Source organism: Pseudopipra pipra, chromosome 5 (assembly GCF_036250125.1).
Source record: "Pseudopipra pipra isolate bDixPip1 chromosome 5, bDixPip1.hap1, whole genome shotgun sequence".
Lineage (NCBI taxonomy): Eukaryota > Metazoa > Chordata > Aves > Passeriformes > Pipridae > Pseudopipra > Pseudopipra pipra.
In genome coordinates this window covers 53,795,277-53,816,337 of record NC_087553.1, presented here as the reverse complement: position 1 = coordinate 53,816,337, position 21,061 = coordinate 53,795,277, and the positions used below count along the sequence as shown (strand labels likewise).

Sequence of the window (21,061 nt, the reverse complement as noted above, 5' to 3'; positions counted from 1 at the left end):
TAACAAGGGGACAATAAATGGAAGCCTTTGCAGTCCTGAGTAGTACTGACAGTGAAAGGTAGCTGCAAAAGGTTCAGAACAGCTACACAAAAGAATGGTTCTATAAAAACCCAGATCCTTGTCTGGTATACAGACAGGATCTGGTATACAGCTCAGGATTGATCTTGAATATGGCCTGTTTACATGACCATCATCATAATGAAAAATATCATGAGGCAGGGTTAATTTTCAATGGATTCTTTTCAGAAAAACACACAGAAGGATCTGGGATAGCCATACATTGGGAATCACTTAGCAGTGGTAAGGAATGAAGTTAGACTAGGAAGCTTTTTGAATCTCTTTCCAGCCACCTATACAATGGTTTTCAGTAGCACAGAAGAAAAAAATACCAAGAAAGAACAACAACAAAACGTTAAGGAAGAAGAAGTTGTTGTTAAATAAAGCAGTAATTATTATTTTCTTTTTTTTTTAAGGCATGCAATAAACTTTTTTTCTATCAATGTTATTTTTTGGAAAGAAACTCATTACTCCAACTTGAAATCTCAGACCCTAGTTTTGCAGGCTGTTCTGCTTTGGCAGAATGGGCATCTGCCAGTGCAAAGGAGCTGACACAAGCACATTGTGAAAAATCTTCCAAGTTTTAGGTATGCATGTTTGAAGGATGGAATTTAGTTGTCATCTTAAAAAGGTCATCAGTGCTCCATAACTGAATATGTTTTAAAATTATATAACTGTCTTTGCTGTCTTGTTGTTGGTATTGAAAAGTGATGGATAGGTACATGTACAAATCTAATTTGTCTGGGAGTTGTCTAGTACCTATTGCACAGGTCTGAAATCTTCCACACAATTCTTTGCTGATATATATACAACATGGTATCTTAGTGTGATGCAGGGACTAAAGCAAATTTTGCTGAATTCCTTGAGATGCTAGTCACATCCTATGCTGTCTACAAAGTGGTCTTACTGGCCTCTCAAAATATCTCTCCATGTTGCTATTTTTAATACAGAAAAGCAAAAAAAATGTAAGGCAGGGACTATGTTTCACTTCTGTTCAGTTTCTCTGAGTGTCAACTACCATCTCTCTTTGAAGTGCCAATATCTTTAAGTGTCCCAGGATAAGCAACACAATAAATCAGACTCAGATTCTTCAGACAGAAAAGCAGAATTTCAGTTAAAATTTTAGCAAAATGTCTAGACATTGAAGGAGGGCATTCCAGGTAGTTAAACTGCTTTCACTTAGACTCTTTCATCAAACCCACTTTAGCATTTCCCTGTCCTTAAGTATTGCCAGTCTGAGTTCAGCCTAGAACAGAAGTACGAAATAATGAATGGCAATCAAAGTGAACTGTTCCTCTAGAATTTAATCTTTTGAAAAATACAAGAACATAAGAAATTAAAATTGTAAGGCTAACTAATGATTACAGGAAATACAGTGAAGGGAAGGAAATATTTTTGGAAGGGGGTCCACTTTAGGAGAATACAAGTTTGGCTTTGAACATAAGATGGTCACCAGCAATGCAAGGCATAGCACCCCTTTCCTTCTGTTCTGCTTTTACTCCATGGAGACTCATTGATTCCAAGGTGACTCTTAATCATAGAGTATAGGTAAGACAAATGTAATACAGAAGAAAATAATATATTTGGAAAATGTTGTAATTTAACACATATCAGACCTAATTCCTGAAGTTTGTAAGATTTCAAGTATGAATTGCAGATACGTGTAGGTAACAAAAACAATCCTGAATGAACATTTAAAAGGGGGTTGGTAAAGTATGCATCAGAGCACAAGATATATAGCTACTTATAAATCCATCTTAGGAAGACACAGTTTATTGCAATAGTCTGCTTTCCTCTCACCTTCCTTTAACTTTTCTGGTCCTGGCTACTCTCAAAAAAAAAAAAGAGATGGGATCAGATGTATAGGTCTAACATATCAGTTATTGTGTTCTGTTATCTTTACAGTGAGCCTTGGGGAAAGGTTTTTAACATTAATTACTTGGTAGATAAAAACTGTTGAATGGGAAGAGACTGGTCTATCTCCACAGCTTCACTCTCGCTTTTGCAGTTAACTTCCTCTGCGTCCACTAGGTGGTCCTGGGTGCTCTGTTTCATCTCTTCTGTGATTTTAACTTCTCATTCTTTCTTTTCTGGTGATTTCCTGCTTTCTCCATCACAAGTGTTTTGCTTGCTATTACTTGGCTGATAGTGAAAATATTTACGGCAAGACTTGTAGATTTTGCGAACCTGCAAGTGGTCTTAGCACAAAGTGCTATAGATCCAGTGTCTTTCAGAGCTCTGGTTAGAAACAAGCCTGACCTCAGGAAGCTTTGCCAGACATTTAACAAAATTACACAGCCTTTAAACTAGAACTCTGTGTGCCAGCATAAAATCTTGGCCATGTTAAGGCATTCTGAAAAAAATCAAACTTCATATAAGTCATGAAAGTTTTGCTAAGATATTACCAGTCATGTTTCCAGTGAAAAAGCATGTTTTGACAAAGGTGATCAAAACCAGCTGGATTCTTTTCTGCTGAGCAGTCTGTTACATATATATATATTTATATTTGTGATTCCACTTGAAACATTAATGGCAGAAATAGCTTTGACTCGTGGACTTATCACCGTAACTGGGATGAGAAAATTGTCACATCCTCTTGATAACTTGCTGTTCAAAAGCCATAAAACACTATTTCTCCATGTTAAGTCTAAAGGCTTCATCTATTTTTCTGCGCCTCTGTTATGACCAACAACCTGAAAATTCAAAGAGAATGAATATAATTTGTGTTTTCTGCTGGATTAAGGAATGAACTTTTTATAAACAAATGGCTACTATGAAATCCTTGTTATTTTCACTAGTGAGGCAGGCTCTATCTGTGCAAGGGGGTGAATTATTTATGCAGATCATGCCTAGCTCAAGGGAGATTTTTTAATGTATCCATGCCAGCAGCCACTCTTCACTCATCAGAAGTCAAACTGTCTATTGAGCACCTGACATAATAATTTGAAAAGGTTATTTTATCAAATAAACTGCTGTTAATTGCTTCTAAATGCTTAAACTGACTATATGTAAATTATAACCAGATTCCTGATATGATATTGGGAGTACTTTTCTTCTGAGGTATCTCTGCTACTTTCACACTGCTTTTGGCAATGGAATAGTATTAAGTATTAATAGTATTAATACTCTCAGTTCTGTCAGCAGACTGGATCAAAAAAGGTGGTTCTGAGATTGAGAACCATGGGAAGTGAATAAAGGGAGTCCCAGGTCCTCAGAGTCACTCATCTTGCTGCCTCCACTGCTGGGTTTTCCTGAGGAGCAAGTTGGTTTCCACCAAAGAAAATATCCTCAGGAAATAATGAAGCATAAAGTCCCATGTTCACAGACTTTTGTCCAAATACAGCCCTATCCAATTGCTAGGGATGGCTGGATGGGGAAACTGGGACTAGTGACCAGTGCTGGCAGGGAGTGCAGAAGCAGAGCAGATGAGTTGTCAGCATTGGCCAGATAAAACAACTGGAAGCCAAGGAAGGGACATCTGAAATAAGGGGGAGAGTTCATGAGAAGAAAGGATAAACCATTACAGCTCAAATTTTAACTAATGAAGCTGTAATATTTGAAGTCAACAATTACATTAAAGTTAGAACCTTTTGAAGAATTAGAAATATATTTAATTACAAGAAAAACAACAGTGTCCCTATAGATATTGTGAAAAGTGGAGAAATATTACATAAGATAAATTTTATGCTACAAAGTCCCACAGATCTAAAGTTAAACCAAATATTTTTAAGAGCTAATTCCATTCATATGGAATGAAATTAATTCTTGCATAGAGCATCAAACCTGATGAATTATTTTATGTATTATATATTTAACTGTCTTGACTGGAAGTACACAAAACAGCATTGTCACAATTTTTTTTTTAAATATAACAGTAAAAAATGTAAACTGTAGAAAATGTTTTGTATTCTGGATTATCCTCTCATATAGTATAGTCAGTATAACAGACCAGTATGTCTTTGGCACAAATAGTAGTTTATAGAACTAAACTGAAGAAATACATTCAAGCTGAAGTGTCATCTATGAATTATGAAAAGTTACCTGATACAGATAAGACCATAAGCCTTTAGGAAATTGTTTGTTTGTTTTGTAAATAAAACCTTTAGAATTTCAAACATAGCCAGGGAAAAGAATATTCTCACTGTCATGGGTCATTTGTATTAAGGTTCTCAAAAGTACAATTAAGCAAAACAGATTAAACATCTTTATCTTATAGGATGAAGAGCTACTGAAAGTACGAGTATCATTTGCTTCTAAATCATATCTACTGGCAGCTGTGACAGTGTTATATTCTGCAGTTGTTATATTAAGTGTATTATTTCCAAAGGTAGATTGGAAATCTTCTATTTCAGGATGTGTAGATAATGTCACCTTACTCTCAGAGGCAAATGAAAATGCAGTTCTGTTAGACAGGATCTTTTCTTCAGAGGCTTCTATGTTAGAAAAGGAATTTGGGGATATCTGAATGCAAGTATCTTCTGAAATGCAAGCATGGAGGTAATGGATGTCATTGATATCAGCTCTAGGTTCACAGCTGTGCCCTGCATAACACTGGCAATCAAATTTTTCTATCAATGTTTGCAGATCCTGAAATGATGGTTGCCCTTGCAGACTGTATTTCCCATCCTTTGTCATTTGAATTACAATATTCTCAGGGTTCAAGTGAAGATAGTCACTGGAATTCCATTCTTTCCGTGCACAAGCACCAGAGTCTTGGCATAACACTTGGCTACAGATTCTGGCTGCCATTGTGACGTTGATGAGGTATGGGGTCAAAGTCCTTCTGAGGTAGTTGTCCAGAATTCTGCAGGTATTCTGTGAAAAGAGCATCATACCTCTGTAGTTTAGTATGGAAACCATTAAAATGCTATCATTCCAATAACAGTACCATAGTGTATATTTATAATTGTTTCTCCTGAGGTTTTGATAATAGCTATAACTGGTTGTTGGAAACAAGTTTATCTGAGAAGCTGTTATAAAATTCAAGGATCACAGCAAATTTATGTTGTGTAGTTGCTGGAGATGTTACAAAAAGCAGACAACTTTAAGCTTTCATTCTATCTCTATATTTCATGTAGTTTTTTGAATCAGATGCATTTAAAGAAGTTTCATGAAGGATTGAAGTTCCTTTTAATGTCTTGAATAGTTCAAAGGGATCCAGTGAAAAAAACTCACTTCTTCAGCCTGAACAAATATTTTTTCTCTCAAGTCATCTCTGTGGGACTCTTCAGATTTCCCCTGGCCTGAATAGCTAGGCTGCAGGGCAGGGAGCTTTCATGGCATTTTGGAATTGAAAGAATTTTGGTTGGATGATCAAACTGGAAGTATACTGAGAGAATACTAAGAGATCATTCTAACTGATTATAAAATTGGCATATATTCTGTGTATGCTTAGCACAGTTTAATAACGAGAGGTTTTGGGAACTCTTTCTTTGTTTCTGACACTGTGCCTCCTTAGAGCATTCGCCCAATGCCACATATAGATTCAGATAATGTCTCTATCCATGGAGATAGCTGAGGTATATGTAGGGTTTTTTGTTTTTCTTTTAGGTATATATAAAAACACAAGAAATTTTGGTTGATGCAGAAGTACAATGATATTTCATTTCTGAAGGGCTAGTTAATGTGAAAGCTGTAAAAAAAACAGGTGCAATTAGTGCACAAATGCATAGTTTGACTGGGCTGTGGAAAGTTCATTTAACAGGAATTTCAAGATTCAGGTAATAAAACTTGCTGCTCATCTATGTTATAATATTGGAATAATGGGTAAAAAAGTTCTAGGTGCAACCTGATATCCTTTCTCAGGGGCAGGCACATACAAAAAAGTCAAAGTGGAATGCCTTGGTGAATAAGACTCTTACAGAGCTGTGGAGGTTTATTTGGCCATGCTTTCTGTAACAGGAGGTGTGGCAGGGCTGAAGAGTTTCAGTTCTTTGAACACAAAGGACTTCACTAGAGTCTTCCCAGTTCATTATATCTAACTTGCCTGGTTATGAATGAACTAGCTAGAAAGATTTTTTGAAATATCCTTGTAATAGTGTTTCTCAAACTATGTATTTACCCTTCCTAAAATAACCTAGAGGTTTTTTCCTCTTCTGACTCAGATCTTTCATACAATTAAATGAAGTAGTACTTAACAACACACAGAACAGGCTAGAGCTGAAATTTTACAGACTGACTCCTCCTAGAGCTCTAAATGTTATTACCAAGTGCATTCAAAAAGCAGAAGGGTCTTCTAAAAATTGTTCTGGGCAAAGCCAAGTAATTTTTTCTTTATCTCATGACTGGAATGTAAAGAAGATATAGCAATTCTTTACTTACATTAATTAAACAAGTGCTAACTTGCCTACAGTTATGATAGTTTGTCCAGTTACTCAGGGCCAACAGCACTGATACTTTAAAAGATTGAACTCTTGTTCTGTGAAGTCAATGATGATCTTCATAAGCCTCAGATGTGCTTGGGTTTTGACTATAGAAAGCTGCTGGCAATATGGAATCATCATTTTAAAAGTAGAAGATATGATGTAAGTAATCAAAATGCTTTATATCCTCTCCACTTTATTGCTTCTTAAAATTTTCATATAATAATTGATCTGGCATACCTTATTTTGTGTTAAATTCATATCACCCCAGATCACAACTCCAGAAGCACCCAGTGCAGCAGATTCTCCAATGGTATTTACCAGGTCATCCTGAGGGAAAATGTGCAAAGAATCATACTAACACAAGGGCAAAAGGTATAATGCATATAGAAATTGCATATCCAGAATAACTATTTTGAAGATAGCAAGCAATTATACATGGTGTAAATGTTTTACTCTCAACTGCACAATTTTATTCTGGGATTCAATTGCACAGGTGATGCCAGAAAATGTTGCCAACTATATCCAATTTATATATGTCATCTGTTAGAAAAACAAGGCTGTAAAACTGAGCCAGTGGTTAGGCATATGACATACACTCCTCCAACCATTCTAAGGTTTATTTTGCTGCATTGCCTCCTTACTGCTCAGAGTTGGTAGCAACGGGTTTCAGTAATGTTGTGGGAAGAAGATGTGGAAAGCACAGCTTTTTTGGTTTTTTTAAACTTAATTCCAGTTACCAGGAAGTGCTAAAACAGAAAAGTAGCAAGAGAAAGAGCTTTCACCAGCAAGAATCTCTCTTCTCCAGAGAATGGCTCTGGCCTTTTACAGATATTGATTGGGGAAATTTGTTTCTGTTCAGTTCTCCTTTTAGGGTCAGCTATTAACACAGTCCTAGCAAAATGTTGAAGCCTATCTGGATGGGAGAGGACTATGGTAATGAAAAGAATAATATAAAAACAACTTACTATGGGAGGACAACACTAGAAAAGGATTAATGTAAAGATTATAGGAATTAAATTATTAAGTAGGATCCCAGCAGAGCCTCTGACATTACCTTGCTCCCTGATAGTATACACAGCCTGGGGAGAATGCCTGCTGATGTTCTATCGAGAATATGAAACAACACAAGCTACAATGCCATCAGCAGGACCACAGCCTCTAACTTCCCCTTCCTCATGTCCTGGAACACCAGGAAGAGATTCCCCAGATCGATGGTATCTCTGATGGGGTGAGTGTCTATAAAAATGTGAAGGAAAAAGTATAGCCAGAACTGCAATAAGATGATTGGGTCTTAATCAGAGCCTAACCTTAACTAACCCATGAGATGCTGAAATACCATTTAGAAAGCTACCCAAGTACAACTAAGGACAGAATTTTCTAACTAGCTTTTAACACTTTTTAGGGAAAGAAAGACTCCATTTTATTGTATTTTTTTTCTTATAACCTAAAATCTAGGCATTAGATCAGCCCAGTTTTAATAATTCTCTTTGGAAGAGGTTACCCATATTTCTTTCCTCTGACTTAATGTACTAAATATGCTTTCTAGCTTTGTAATATTTTGTTACATGTGAGGACAACTCAGAGAATAAAACACTATTTGATAAATATAATGAGACAGGTTTGAAAATAAACCTCAGTGTTCTGATTGATCAAATTTCTTTGATGGATGAATTTAATTTTTTATATAAAATTGCACACCTTTTTCTGATACAAGTTAGCACATTTGCTAAATAAGTGTCACCTGGTAATTTCTTTCCACATAAATTTGAAATATTTAGGGTCTAGCTTCACTCACCTCAGAGAGATATTCTTCATAGACATCTGTGAATACTGGACGTGTATATACAAAAACTGGAAGGGGATGAGTGGAATTAGAGACATAGGAAGTTCTAATGGCTTCTTGAACTCTGTTGCGAACAAAAAGCTGGGCATTTCTGGAGGATCTTAAAGCTGTCTCTAGATAGACAGATGGATAAAGTGCTGTACTTTTCTTCCATAACCAATTAAGCTCATTATTTCTTTCTATTTCAATATCTAAACAGGCTCCTGTATAATTATGTGGGTTTTGTTTGTAATCATAGTTATAACAGTCTGGATAAAGGTAATATCCCCACAGACGATTTGGCTTCATTTCTATGCCCAGCTTCAAAGTTTCCAACATGAAGGATTTTGCTGCAGCTTCAAATTCCATTTTAGCTATAGTTCTGGCTTCGGCCTCAGATAGACTGAGGTCTCTCTGCTGAACCAGTTCAATGGATTCCTGTCTATAAATGTCTTTTGATCCCCAGTTCCTTATCCACACGGGTCTCCAGTTTTCCCAGTCAATCACAGCCAATCCAAGCTGTTCATCTGAAGGAATGTAGAACTGGATGTCCTCTTTGGCTTTTCTTAAATGATTCTCCAGCAGTGAGAGTTGAGGAAGTCCTCCATTGAATGCCTCTCCTGTGACTTCATTTTTGTAAGGGTAGTAGCCAAGCCTGTCTGGATAGAAGAGTGTGATGTTTTGCCCAATGGATGTCTTCAGTGTGCTTCCAATGAGAGGAAAAAAATTCATGTCCACCTGCACTCCAGTCCTTTCAGTACAAAGTTCTGTAGGAGCATTCCAGATAGAAACAAAAGGTGAATTAGGAACAAGTGGACGAGCTCTTATGGTCAGAGATGAGCAGCAAGAAACTAGGAGAGCGGTGAACACCACACCAGATACTACGGGATACGTACGGGTAACACAGATGCCAAAGCTTTGTATTTGTCTTAGAGTTTCCATTGTAGCATGTGCAGTGACATTAGGTTCTTGTGATTAGACAAAAATTAAATGCTCTCTGGGTGTTCAGAAGGTTGGTATTCTGTCAAAAGCCTTACCGTACAATATATTTCTTCAGATTAATACCTATTAAGCAATATTCTTTAGGCATAAAATAGGGGTGTCCTTTTTACAGTGTTCTCTGTCATTTCAGGCTGCAGGAAGCTTCTCAACAATTTCTGAGACCTAATGCAGAAAAGGGGGCAAATGTAAATAAAGTAAGAAATTATAAATATTTCGTTTCTAACCATGAAACAAATACCATTTGTGATTTTGAATATATTGTAATGTTTGAATATAATTACCTTTTGAAGGAAAAGAACAATGTACAATCATATACATATAAACTGTATATATATAAAACTGTAGATATAAAACTAACAGTGGAATTCAGTGATTCACGCATCAGAGTGAGTGTGCTTGGAAGTAGTCCTGATTGTGCCAATTACTGATATCTGTAAACATGAGCAGTTTCACAATGGCTTCTCTTAATCAGCAGTAATGTATATGTAGTATTTCTCACCTACCTCAAAATAAAATTCTAGCTCTTAAATTTGTTAATTTTACAGAGTGCTTAAGGAAAGATATAAGATAACACAAAATTGAAACCTGGACTGTTTTACACTTGCTAAAAACAAATCCATATATACTCATTTAAATCAATGAGGTAACTGAAATATTGTAGGCACTCTATCTTCTGTCTAGAGCTCTTTTAAACAGGCTCAAAAACCTATGGTAAGTCTTGGTATATAGTCATCTCTGTGTTCAGGCCATTTGAGATGTATAGATTAAGTGCCCCCGAGTCAAAGTCTGCCCAGTTCATTAGGAAAGCTGAGGCTATCAGTACACCCACAGTGAGCAGTCACATTTAGTTTCATTCAAAAACATATTAGTGGTGGTAGCCATGGTACAGTCATCAACTTTTACATAGTAGCCCAGAAGCTAAAGCATTCCTCTGTGCAGTAACTCCTGAATCCACTTACCTTTTGATTTTGAAATTGGTCAAACCTGAATCTGTCACTTTCTGTAGAGGCCTCATGATGAGGCTGTAAAGTATGTAAGGATTATGTGAGTGTGCGTGAAAATATAGGAGTCACCATGAAGAGGGCCCCAGGGTGGCTGACAGTGCAAAAATCTCTGAGGACAAATTAAAAACAAAGCAAAGAAGATTTTGCTCTGTATTTATTGAATTCAGCTAGGAGCAGAAACTGCAAACTTTGATATAGAAGCAGTGAGTGGACTGAAATCTAAAAATTCATACAGATATTTTATCATTCCACAGCTGCTGATGTGATAACTAAAGAAACCCTGCCAAGAATCAGTTTCATAAGCTAGACTTAGATCATAGATCCGATCACCAGGAAAGAAGGTATGGCTCTGTTCATTTAAATTACTCCAAGAGCAATACCTCATTTGCGTGGGATCAGCTTGACGAGACTTGTAGAAAACAGGGCTGCATGTACTACTCAGAGGTGACAGCAGAAGAAATACATCTTTCCTTTGAGCTAACCAATTTTGTCTCTCTCAGCCTCTCCTCCTATGACAAATACTATAATCCCTTATTCATCTGTGTAGCAATTTGCTGGACTTGCTCCAGTATGCCCATTGCTTTATTGTACTGAGAAGCCCAGGGGTGCACATAACACTGCAGGTGTGGCATTACCAGTTTTAAATAGATGGGAATAAACACGTTACTACATTACTTGACCTGTTGGTGGCAGATACTCTTATTAATGTCATCCAGGAGGCTCTTGGTCTTCATTGCTGCAAAGATGCATTGCTCACCCTCTAAATGGCAGCATGATTCTCTGGTATATCAAACATTCCTCCCAAGTTTGGATTGTTTGTAAAATTGCCAAGGAAGCACTCTAACCCATTGTTCAGCTAATTAATCAAGACCTTAAATAGTATTGGAGCCAGTATGAACCCTTAATGTACATTACAGGGAACAGGCTTCCAGCTGGACTTGGATAGGCCTCCAGCTGGACTTCCTAGCACTGATCACAACCTGTGAGCCTGACAGTTCAGCCAGTTTTCAGTTTCACTGTCCATTTATGTAGCTTGTACTTAATCAGTAAGAATGTTACAGGAGACAGTGTTGAAAGACCTGCCAAAACCAAGATCAATAAATTCTCTCTTGTGCTGTCTGCCAGTGCTCTCCCCTTGTCCACCAAGCCAGTCATCTCTTTGTAGGAGGCTGTCAGGTTTGGCAGGCATAATCTCCTCTTTATTAATACATGCTGACTACTTCCAATCACATTCTTGTCCCTAACATCTGTAGATGTTTTCCAGAATTATTTGCTCTCTCAACCTCCCAGGGATTGAGGTGAGGCTGGTCTGACCAGCCTATAGTTCCTTGGACCTCCTTTTTTGACCTTTAAGATATTTACTTTCTTTCAGTCCTTGGAACCTCCCCCAATCACTGTGACCTTTCCAAAATTATCAAGAGTGACCTTACAATGACATCAGCAGCTTCTTCACCACATACTGCTCCTTGTGGGTACATACTGTTGTGTCCCATAGACTTGTATGTCCAGTTTGTTTAAATGTTCCCTAACCTGGGCCTCCTAAATGGAAGGTACATCTTCCTTCCTCCCATGTAAGTCTTTCCCATGGGTCTAGATTCCTAAAGGCCAGTCTTTCCACTAAAGATTGAGATGGAAAAGCCATTGAGTACCTCTGCCTCTTCCTTGTCCTTTGCACTGGATCTCCTGCCTGCCCCATTCAGCGTTAGGCCGCTGTTTTCCCTTGTCTTCTGCTGTTCATAGACCTGTAGAAGCCCTTTATGTTGCCCTTCACATATCTTGCCAGAATCAACTCCAGATTGGCTTTGGCTTTCTTAAACCCCAACCCAGCACCTCAGACAGTGTCTCTTGTTCACTTGTCCCTGCTTCCGCCTCATGTGAGCTTCCTTTTTGTGGCAAAGTTTTGTCAGGAGCTCCTCTTGCCATTGCTTGAGATGTGGAGATTTTTGAGCTTGGAAAAGCTGACTCTTGAGAATCAATCAGATCCTGGACACTTCTCTCCAGGGCTGTCTCCCATGGAATTCTTCCAAGCTGATGGCTCAAGATGCCAAAGTGCACTTTCCTGAAGGAGTGGTTATGATCCTGCCATTTGCCTTGTTCCCTCTTTATAAGATCCTGAACTCTATCTCATAGTCACTACAGCCATGACTGTCCCCAGCCTCTACCTTCCCTGTTTGTAAATGTGAGGTCCAACAGAGTATCTCCCCTTGCTGATTCCTGCATTATCCCATGTGAAATTTCCTGAGATGGTACAGACTGAGACTTCGAGGACTTAAAGAATTCCATACAGTAATTCTGAAGAAATATATTTTACATTTATGCAAATACAACTTATTCAAATGAAATAAAATTATCATACATAAACAGCTTATACGAACTGACATTTGCCGGGACAATGATCCTTTAGGTAATTGATTTTGTCATTACAAAGCAAGATCACCTCAGAGAGGACCTGTAGGAGTAGTTCAGCTTTTACCGTGCCTCTGGCTTTGATTATAAAAGACTTTTTGCCCCCGTTGAAATCAGAAAACTACAGGACCAGGACACAAATTGTATTATTAGTTCCTGTAAGTTTTTTTTTTTTTATTAAGTGGATTTCAGTAAAAGACTGATTTGATGTAAAGGAAAAGGGGAAAGCATTGTTTTAAATACTATATTTACTAGTTTAAATAAATTCATTTATTATTGGCTAATCTTGCAAAGTTTGATTTAACTGATTGTTGGGAAATGGTTTTCCTCCAAATCTTGCTCTAATGTGCTCTACTGGGTATGAGTTAATAGGTTATTTTATGTGATAGTTTCTGGTTAAGAGGATTGCCTTTGACCCAGCCTAATGATGACAGCTCTGATAAACGTTACTCTCTTCAGCCTCCTCGAATGTCTAAGTGAGCTGAGTCATAAAGCTGCCCTTGTCTTTGTCACAAAGTCAATATCTTTACAATATATTAACACTAATTGCTCAGGGGCTACCTGACTAGAAGTAGATACTGATGGATCTACATGCCCTTAGTCTATGAAAATAGCTTCTGCTTTAGATTTTCCCAAATCTGGCATTTGTAAAGGTTGTGTATTAGAGGAAATCATATTCATTTTCTTGGTTTAATTATTCCATCATTTTTCACAGCATAAACAGAACCACAGAAACATACAATTGAAATTCAAGTATGCTCCTGTGTTTTGGTAACCACAGAATCATAGATCTGGGCCATGCCATGTATCCCTGAAAAAAAAAAAAAGCTTCACTTGACCAAAGACAGCTAGAAAATAAAAGGGAGAGGAGTACTCTACATCCCCTTTAATGTCACACAAATGGATGTTGTGTGTTCCACCACAACTGGATGGTGTATCTCATCAAAAGTCATTTATTATGCTGTTGGGCTGTTCAAAAAGTTTCAGTTCAAAAGGTGCCAGTAAACATTACAGGAATCCAGCTTTGAATTTTTAATGAAAATTAGACGTGAAAGTCCGCGTTTAGCCTTGAAATAATTAGACATTGCTTAGTCAGGTCAGATCTGCTAACCTTAAACTTAAGCCAATAAGCACAACCAGTATCTGACATTCTTGTGTTAACAGTCTTAATTACACCTACCAAATTTCAAGCAAAAGTACATAAAATCTTGCACTTTGCCTGTTTTAACTTGAACATATGAAAGCAAAGGTTCATATGAACATATGAACAACAGCATGTTAGAACACTTCTAAGGCTGAGATCATCAATGTAATTATCACTTTAGGTGATAGTTCTCAAGTGTTTATTAACTGTTTCTTGCATTTCAAACAATGTGTGTGCTATTATCTGTTAATTAGTGATGTTTCTTGCATTTCAAACAATGTGTGTGCTATTATCTGTTAATTAGTGACATAATAAGGGGCCTCTGGTGGTCTAGTGGTTAGAGTGCCTGACTCTCACCACTGCGACCCGGGTTCGATTCCCGGCCCCCTGGGCAGGTGGAGCTCGTCAGCCTTGGTAGGCAATCCACCTAAGAGAAGGTCACTCTAAACAAACCTACATCCTGGGGACCTCACTGCCACTGTCCAAGCTTTGCTCGGCCCCGGCAGATGAACCTCAGGACTAAAGGGTGGGCTCAGTTCAGCGCACGCTGTGTCTCACCTAAAAAATCCACTGCGCAGGCTGGAAGGGTTAATGACCTTTCCCAAAATCTTCGCTCGCGAAGACTGGCCATTATAGTGACATAATAACAAAACAATAGTGATGTGAAAATTGGCTGGTCTTTTCCCTGTGCCAAAGAAACTATAGATACAGAAGTCTGCATGTAGAACTGCAGTTTTTGATGGGGCAGAAGAATCTAGGTCTTTCATGTAAGTTTTTAAATCCCTGTGAAGCTGTGATGTAAGATGTGTAGTCAAATATGCAGGTGGGACCAGAATATTGAGGATTTAGTCCCTATTCTTTTGTTTTCATATAAGCACTAGCTATCTTAGTGTAGAAATATCTCCTGTCAGAAATATCTGACATTACAGACAAAATACAGTACTAGACAATGTACCTTTATAAGTTCTTGGGACAAATTGCTTTCTGTCTTCGTTTATCTGAAGGTTAGAAAAATGTAAACATGTAAAAAGTCTAAAGACTCAACTCCTTCTGTGAAGATATCAGCACTGATTAATTCCTAAGGAGAAGTAGAACAGACTCCTAAGGAGCAGAGGAACAGACTAAGGATACATGAAATTAAATGTTAACATATTTAAACTTGGAACCCAAAGCAGAATCCAAAGCTTTTTTTAAAAAAAAGAAAAAGGTACCAGCAATATTGATACAGCCATAAACTTAGTTTCTCTATATAGTATCAAAGCAGCACACACTGCTAGGGAAGAGCTGCCTAAGGTCAACATTTGTGTTTTTCGTAAATCAGTGCAAAATATTTAAGGTGACTGATAAATCCCTCCTGCTCTGTCCTTGGGTGCCCCAGGTGGTGCTATTGTGAGAAATTACCCTATTCACTTCCATTCTGTTCTGGAGGGGTCTTTCTTCTGGTTGAAGGGAACAGTATCACTGTTGGAACTTCGAATTAAAACTTCCTGCTATTTTAGAGGTACATGTTCTGGACTAGGGACTGTTTGTGATAAACAGGTGTCGGAGTCATGAAGGAGCCACAGAAGAAAGGGAAGAGTAACATTGTAGTTATATTGTAATCCCCACTCGTATAATTTTGGCATTTCTTAAGGAGAAGGCAATGATTCTCAATTAACAGAAACACACATGGGTGTTGTGATCATAACATTAACATTTGTGAGGAATAGGAAGCTGCACAGAAAGAACATCCACTTCTAGAGGTATGAACTGTTTGTGCTGCACAGCTGATGGCAGATTTGACCTGTGAAGGGTGGTCTTTGCATATAGGATGTAGCCTCATTGTTACAAATGCGTTAAGCTGCACTTGTCTGTAAAGTCAGAATTTGGTAAGCACCAATCTTGACAGTGGTTTTAAAAGTCCACCCTCATTTCAGTCTAATCTTCTCAGTTGGGCTAAGGCAACTGTTAATGAGGCCATGTAATGAATTGTTTAGGTTGAAAACATGTCAGTCAAAATATGTGAGAAAGGAGTTTTTTATGACTGAGTACATGAACCAGCAAAACTGGCTAGTTTAGCCAGCATGTCTGATTTAAGACTGCTTGTCAAACTACACCCCACTCCTGTGGGCTGTTCTTATCATCAGGAACTGCCAAACCATCACTTTCATCATTGCTTACTCCCATTCTTTATTTCTGAGCACAGGGCAATGAGTGCATGAGGACCTGAAGCCTGAAAAAAACTCCAAAGAAATTTCATTGCCAGCATTTCTGACTGTGGAAGAACTCAAAATGTGCCAATGAGGTAGAGGTCAAGAACTGAGGATCCAGGTTGTAGACAGCCCCCCATAAAAATGTGTATGCAAAAGATTTAGTCACAGTACTTTTTAATTATTTAAATGAGTTAAATATATGTTTTTAACTCGTTTTATTTAAATGAGTTAGAATATATGTTTTTGCTAATATGCCCCAATTATTTTCATAGTCTTATGATGACTACTGTGGTGTTCATGACTAGTTTCTTGAATTAGGAAAATCTCTATCCTCCTCATTCTCTTTTCTCTTGCAAGTTCTAATTCTCAATTTTATAAAAATTCTCAATTTTATAAAAATTCTTAATATCCTAACAGCCTGTTTATTGATGTTGTAATTTGGTTTTTAGCAAGTTAGCCAAATAAACTGTCTAAATACATTTCCAAGAGTATTTGGAAAAATTTCCTTTCCTGTGTTATGTGTAACTAGGTTTGGCAGAACTCAGATTCTGTAATGACAATTTCCATTGCAGAGGAATTGGGGACAAGATAAAGAATCTGTCACGTGTGACTTTGCAAAGTATTCTATCTTACTAAGGTTATTCTGCAAAATGTTCACCATCTGCTGAATCTCTAGAATTTTGTGACAAAACAAGTCCAAACATATTCTCTATAGCAAGAAATCATTGCATTAATCATTACATTAATCTAGATAATTAATAAATTATTTACACTGCAGCAAAAGTAGCTGTGCCTTTGGAAAAGGGAGATTGCTCTCGAGAATGCCTGGGGAAGAGACCAGAATAGGCTTTTGATTAATCCTTGAAAGTACTGCAGTATTAAAATTAACACAGCAGTCAGTTCTGCATGTGAAACTGTTTCAGTCACAAAATTATGCCCTCTTTTTTAGAAAAAACAGAATCTTCAAGAAAGACGGTAGTGATGTTCCCTTTCAAAAGTAAGGGAGCAGATACGCTTCTGGGGTAAATGAAACCTGAATGGATGAAATTGTTCCTGGATTTTCAGTAGCCACTCTCCATGGAGTGTGTTGCTAGAGCAACAGAAGCTGGAGGTGGATGAGAGTCCTCAAAGCAAATTATCCTTGGAAATAAATATGTATTATTAACCTCAGTACCAGCTTGTACATTAACATATGTCTTCACAGTTGCAGTTTCAAGTTCTCTTTTGCAATACCTGAATGCTCTCTCTTTTTAATCTTCCTCTCCTGGGACTTTAATTCATTCCATATTCCTTTCTCCCACATGATTATATATAAATAAATACAATCTGAGGAAAATATGATACTACAGTAAAGAAATAAACCTTGCCTCAAGAGTAATTTCTCTTTCCTACAGTGTCTCTTTTCACCTGCTGATTCTTCACAGTCCTCACACAGCCTTTTGTTATTTTGATAAACCTACTAATACCGAGGAGCTGGTCTAATTGCCACCCATCCCTGGAGATAAGTGGGAGAGATGGGAAAGCAGATGTAGAAGTCTCGAAACAAAAGCGAGTACAAAGCTATGCAGAACACCAGTGATTTATGAAGGAGACATTAACATTATCGAGCATTGTTTTGGGAAGCCAGTGTGCAGAGAATTAACAGTTTCAACGGAAAAGAAAAAAGGAGCACAGCTGGGCCTGCCTGAGCAAGCACATTAGCATGGAGAAAGCCTGAGGAAAAGGATTTAGAGGCGGGAGTTAAAAGCAGGGTCTCTGAGCTCTGGCTCTGAGCTGAGCAAACAGTGAGTTCTGTTTATTTGGACCGGCCACTGCTTAGGGCGCAAAGCTAGTGCTGTCGCTATGGACATACAGCTGGGACATCTGACCCATCACCATGTCTGCTTCTAACTGAAACAACCTGCAAACCTCACAAACTTTGGCTAAACAGCAAAGCTGAGAAACACAATGATGTCTACTGTTTTTAAGGTTAAAAGACCTTAACATCTGTCATGTTGAGAGAGTGAATTTGCACCACTTGCATGGGAGCTAGGACTTGGACAGCATGGGCCATTCAGGCCTGGTTCTCGCTGCCCATATCCTCACTCCCCTCCTGGGAGGCTTCAGTGGATACCCATTGCCAGCCCACACCTGTGTGGGACTGCCCAGCACGTGCTCCAATGCTTACAAGCAACTCTGACTCAAACCTCTTGCCTCAGATATTTTGTGGATTGTCTTGCTGGCCTGTGACTTCATGTAAAAAGTAGCTATTACACTGCAACATATCATTTGCCAGAGTTGAAAGACTGAAAACATGCAGGTGTCTTTTCTTTCACCCCTGATTAGAAGTATTCGCTAGGGACAAGTAACTTTTTATTAAGCTTTCACAGGTATAAGTGTATTCCAGTAGACTCCTAAAGAAACAAAAATCCCTATTAGCCTACTCTTACCTGTAAAGGAAACATATTCCCACCCACTAAGAAAAATTGCCTAGACTAACAACCTAAATAGTTTGAAACAAGATTTACTTAAAGCAAGATTGTTTTAACAATTTTGTTTATCGGGAGAGATAGGTCTTACTCAATACTTCTGACAGCTACATATGTGCAGTTAATAAGTAATTTTGTGTGTGTGTAATAGTTCAATGAATCATTTGCATTGAAAAAAAAAAAAACTATGCTGAGAGAGAAACAGGTGATAGTGTCAAATGCAGCTCTGTGTGTAACACACAGGTAAAGCGGTTGTTACACCTCATGATACCTGACAATCTTTCTGGAAAGTCCTACTAAAATTTAACTTCCCTGTCTGAGATTTGAATTTAAAAATAATAAAAATTTAAACAGCATAAAAATAATGCACAAAGTGGTTGTTACACTTTAGGATTCCTGACAATCTTTCTGGAAAGTCCCACCAAACTTTACCTTCTCTCTCTGAGATTTGAATTTAAAAATAATAAAAATTTAAACAGCATAAAAATAATCAGTAAATACTCACCTCTAGACAGGCCAGGTCTTGCTGGAGTGAATGAACAGGTGAGCGGACAAAACAATTATCTTTGACTAGAAAGGCAGGGCTCTGGCCCAGCCAATTGGGATTTGTCATTTGTGAAAGCCTTAGCATAATTATAGGGTAGTTGATTAAAGGTGTCTCCTGACACAGCTGACTGCAGTAAGTAGTATAATAACACATTACCTGTTAGAGGTCTTGCACCATGTTCCATCCTTTACTGAACAAATTCTTTGAAAGACTTTTTTTCTACAATAAGAAATACAGTTTGACTTAATTTTGTTTTTTGATGTAATAGTGACTTGTTCAATGGAGGTAAATTTTTTTTTCATGGCTATACAGAGGTGGGGTGGGGGAAGCAAAACCGTGTTCTGCTTTGCCAGAGTGTAGAGTACCCCCAGGCGGTGGATCCATGCAGAGTGGAAAACAAGGTCGACGGAAGAGATCCTTCGTTAACACCCACATATAGATAATTAAAAAACCTTTCACTATTTGTTTTAAAACTGCTAGCTCTGATTATGCTCATACAGCACTTTGGATTGAGCGCTTCGCACAGCAATGGAATGGCAGCGGTGCCATGGGTTAGAGCAGTTTTGAGCTGTGGACTCTGTTATACTTGCAATATGGCAATTTAAAAAGTATTTTTCTTCTTCCCCAGCATAAAAACAATTTTGTCTTTGGAATCAATTTCAGTGTCAAGATATTAATTTCTATATTGAAAGGGTTTTGTCATTTTAGAAGTCATATATTATGTTTGTGAAATATTTTTACTAAGTTTTTGGTACTTCTTGACATATCCTGCTTAAATGTATATAGTGATAAACCTCCAAAATTAGAAAATAGTAAAAATATTCAGTTATCTAATTTTTTAAGGTCAGCTATAGAAAAATTATTTTTGATAATGATTCAGGAAAAAAAATTAAAAATATCAGTTTATAAGACTATTCTAAAATTATAAGAAAAATACTCTAAAGCTATTTGCTACGCTGAAGAAAGAAGATGGAATAGAACTTTTCAAAACACATATTTTCATTCCTCAGTAACATCCTACTATGTGTTACACTTATTTTACATAATAATTTTAAAACAATATTGTTTGGTAAAGGTCTAGAAAAAATGAAAATAAAGTTTTGAAATTTTCAGTGCCAATGCTAAAATATGTTTTTGTCTAGGTTGGATTCTTCTGCCTGCTTTTTTTTCATAGCAAATAGGCAGCCAGCTTCATGTGTCAGAAGAACAAGGAAAATAAGATAAACAGTAATTAGACTATGTAGGTCAAATTACTGCATAGGGACTCAGGGTTGCCGTTGCTGTTTCAGTCCAAGTTGTGGACTACAAGACTTTTCCACTTCATGTGTAGCAGCAGCTTTCTTTACTGTAACATTGCGTCTTTATAATGCAGGATCCACTCCACAGAATTCTTACAGACAGAATCCCATCTGGCATCTTTAGGACTCATTTTCTGTCTAGCATTCACTTCCTCAGTCAAATAGGGATTTCCTCCCAGAATACACCAGCTCTTTCTGGCTGCAGTATTAAATAAAGAAGTGAAATAATTCTCAACATTTGAATGAAGCATTACTGTACATGGTGGAAGTGATGGGGAATAGAATAAAGCCAAGGAAGGCTGAGGAGGTACAGAAATGGGTCTGCAGAAGTACGAGAAACAAAAAGAAAAGAGGTGCAGAGAACAATGATCAAACCATTCTTCACACCCCATTAACCCACCAATTTGTCTCCTACTTCCAGCAATATACCCTCTGGCTTCTATCATCAAACTATTTCTTTCAAAACAAGACCTACAGTTACTGGTGTAGATGGTTCTCATCCCCATAACAAGCTCCACAGAGGGATGGTCTGCAAATTATTCATTCCAGTACTCTTGAGCTTCTCTGTGGGTACTACTCAGTGTAAGAACAGCCTCACTGCCTGCTGAGGCTGCCAGCAACAGCATTAATTTTTGTTTGGAGTTTTATGATATGGACATCTGTCCATTAGCAACTGGAGTAGAGCCACCAGTATCACGCCCCACAGCTGCCAGCCCATCAGCAGGCACTAACTATTTCCAGTTGCTACTGAATGAG

At 37.7% G+C, this 21,061-nt stretch overlaps 1 protein-coding gene and 2 long non-coding RNA genes across 6 annotated transcripts in view; 2 read left to right on the top strand and 1 right to left on the bottom strand.

Annotated features, from left to right (window-relative positions):
- The window catches only part of LOC135414873 (uncharacterized), a 377,990-nt gene that overhangs the window by 165,975 nt on the left and 190,954 nt on the right, over nt 1–21,061 (top strand). The window lies entirely within an intron of this gene.
- SPAM1 (sperm adhesion molecule 1) overlaps nt 1,342–21,061 on the bottom strand; it is a 39,213-nt gene continuing 19,493 nt past the window's right edge. For 2 of the 3 annotated variants that reach the window (XM_064656145.1, XM_064656144.1), the window contains exons 2-4: nt 8,218–9,408; nt 6,660–6,749; nt 1,342–4,872 (exon numbers count right to left, since the gene is read on the bottom strand). In XM_064656145.1, the coding sequence (XP_064512215.1) occupies nt 4,168–4,872; nt 6,660–6,749; nt 8,218–9,186 (1,764 nt within the window). In that variant the 5' untranslated portion in view covers nt 9,187–9,408 and the 3' untranslated portion in view covers nt 1,342–4,167. The remainder of the gene's footprint in view (nt 4,873–6,659; nt 6,750–8,217; nt 9,409–21,061) is intronic. The other variant, XM_064656146.1, reaches the window with a different exon arrangement.
- LOC135414867 (uncharacterized) lies at nt 9,358–19,420 on the top strand. Of its 2 annotated transcripts, XR_010430870.1 has the most exons (3): nt 9,358–9,440; nt 15,986–16,137; nt 17,387–19,420. It is a non-coding gene; the product is annotated as an uncharacterized LOC135414867 (long non-coding RNA). The 2 variants fall into 2 exon arrangements; XR_010430869.1 differs by lacking the exon at nt 17,387–19,420 and having other exon boundaries at nt 15,986–17,162.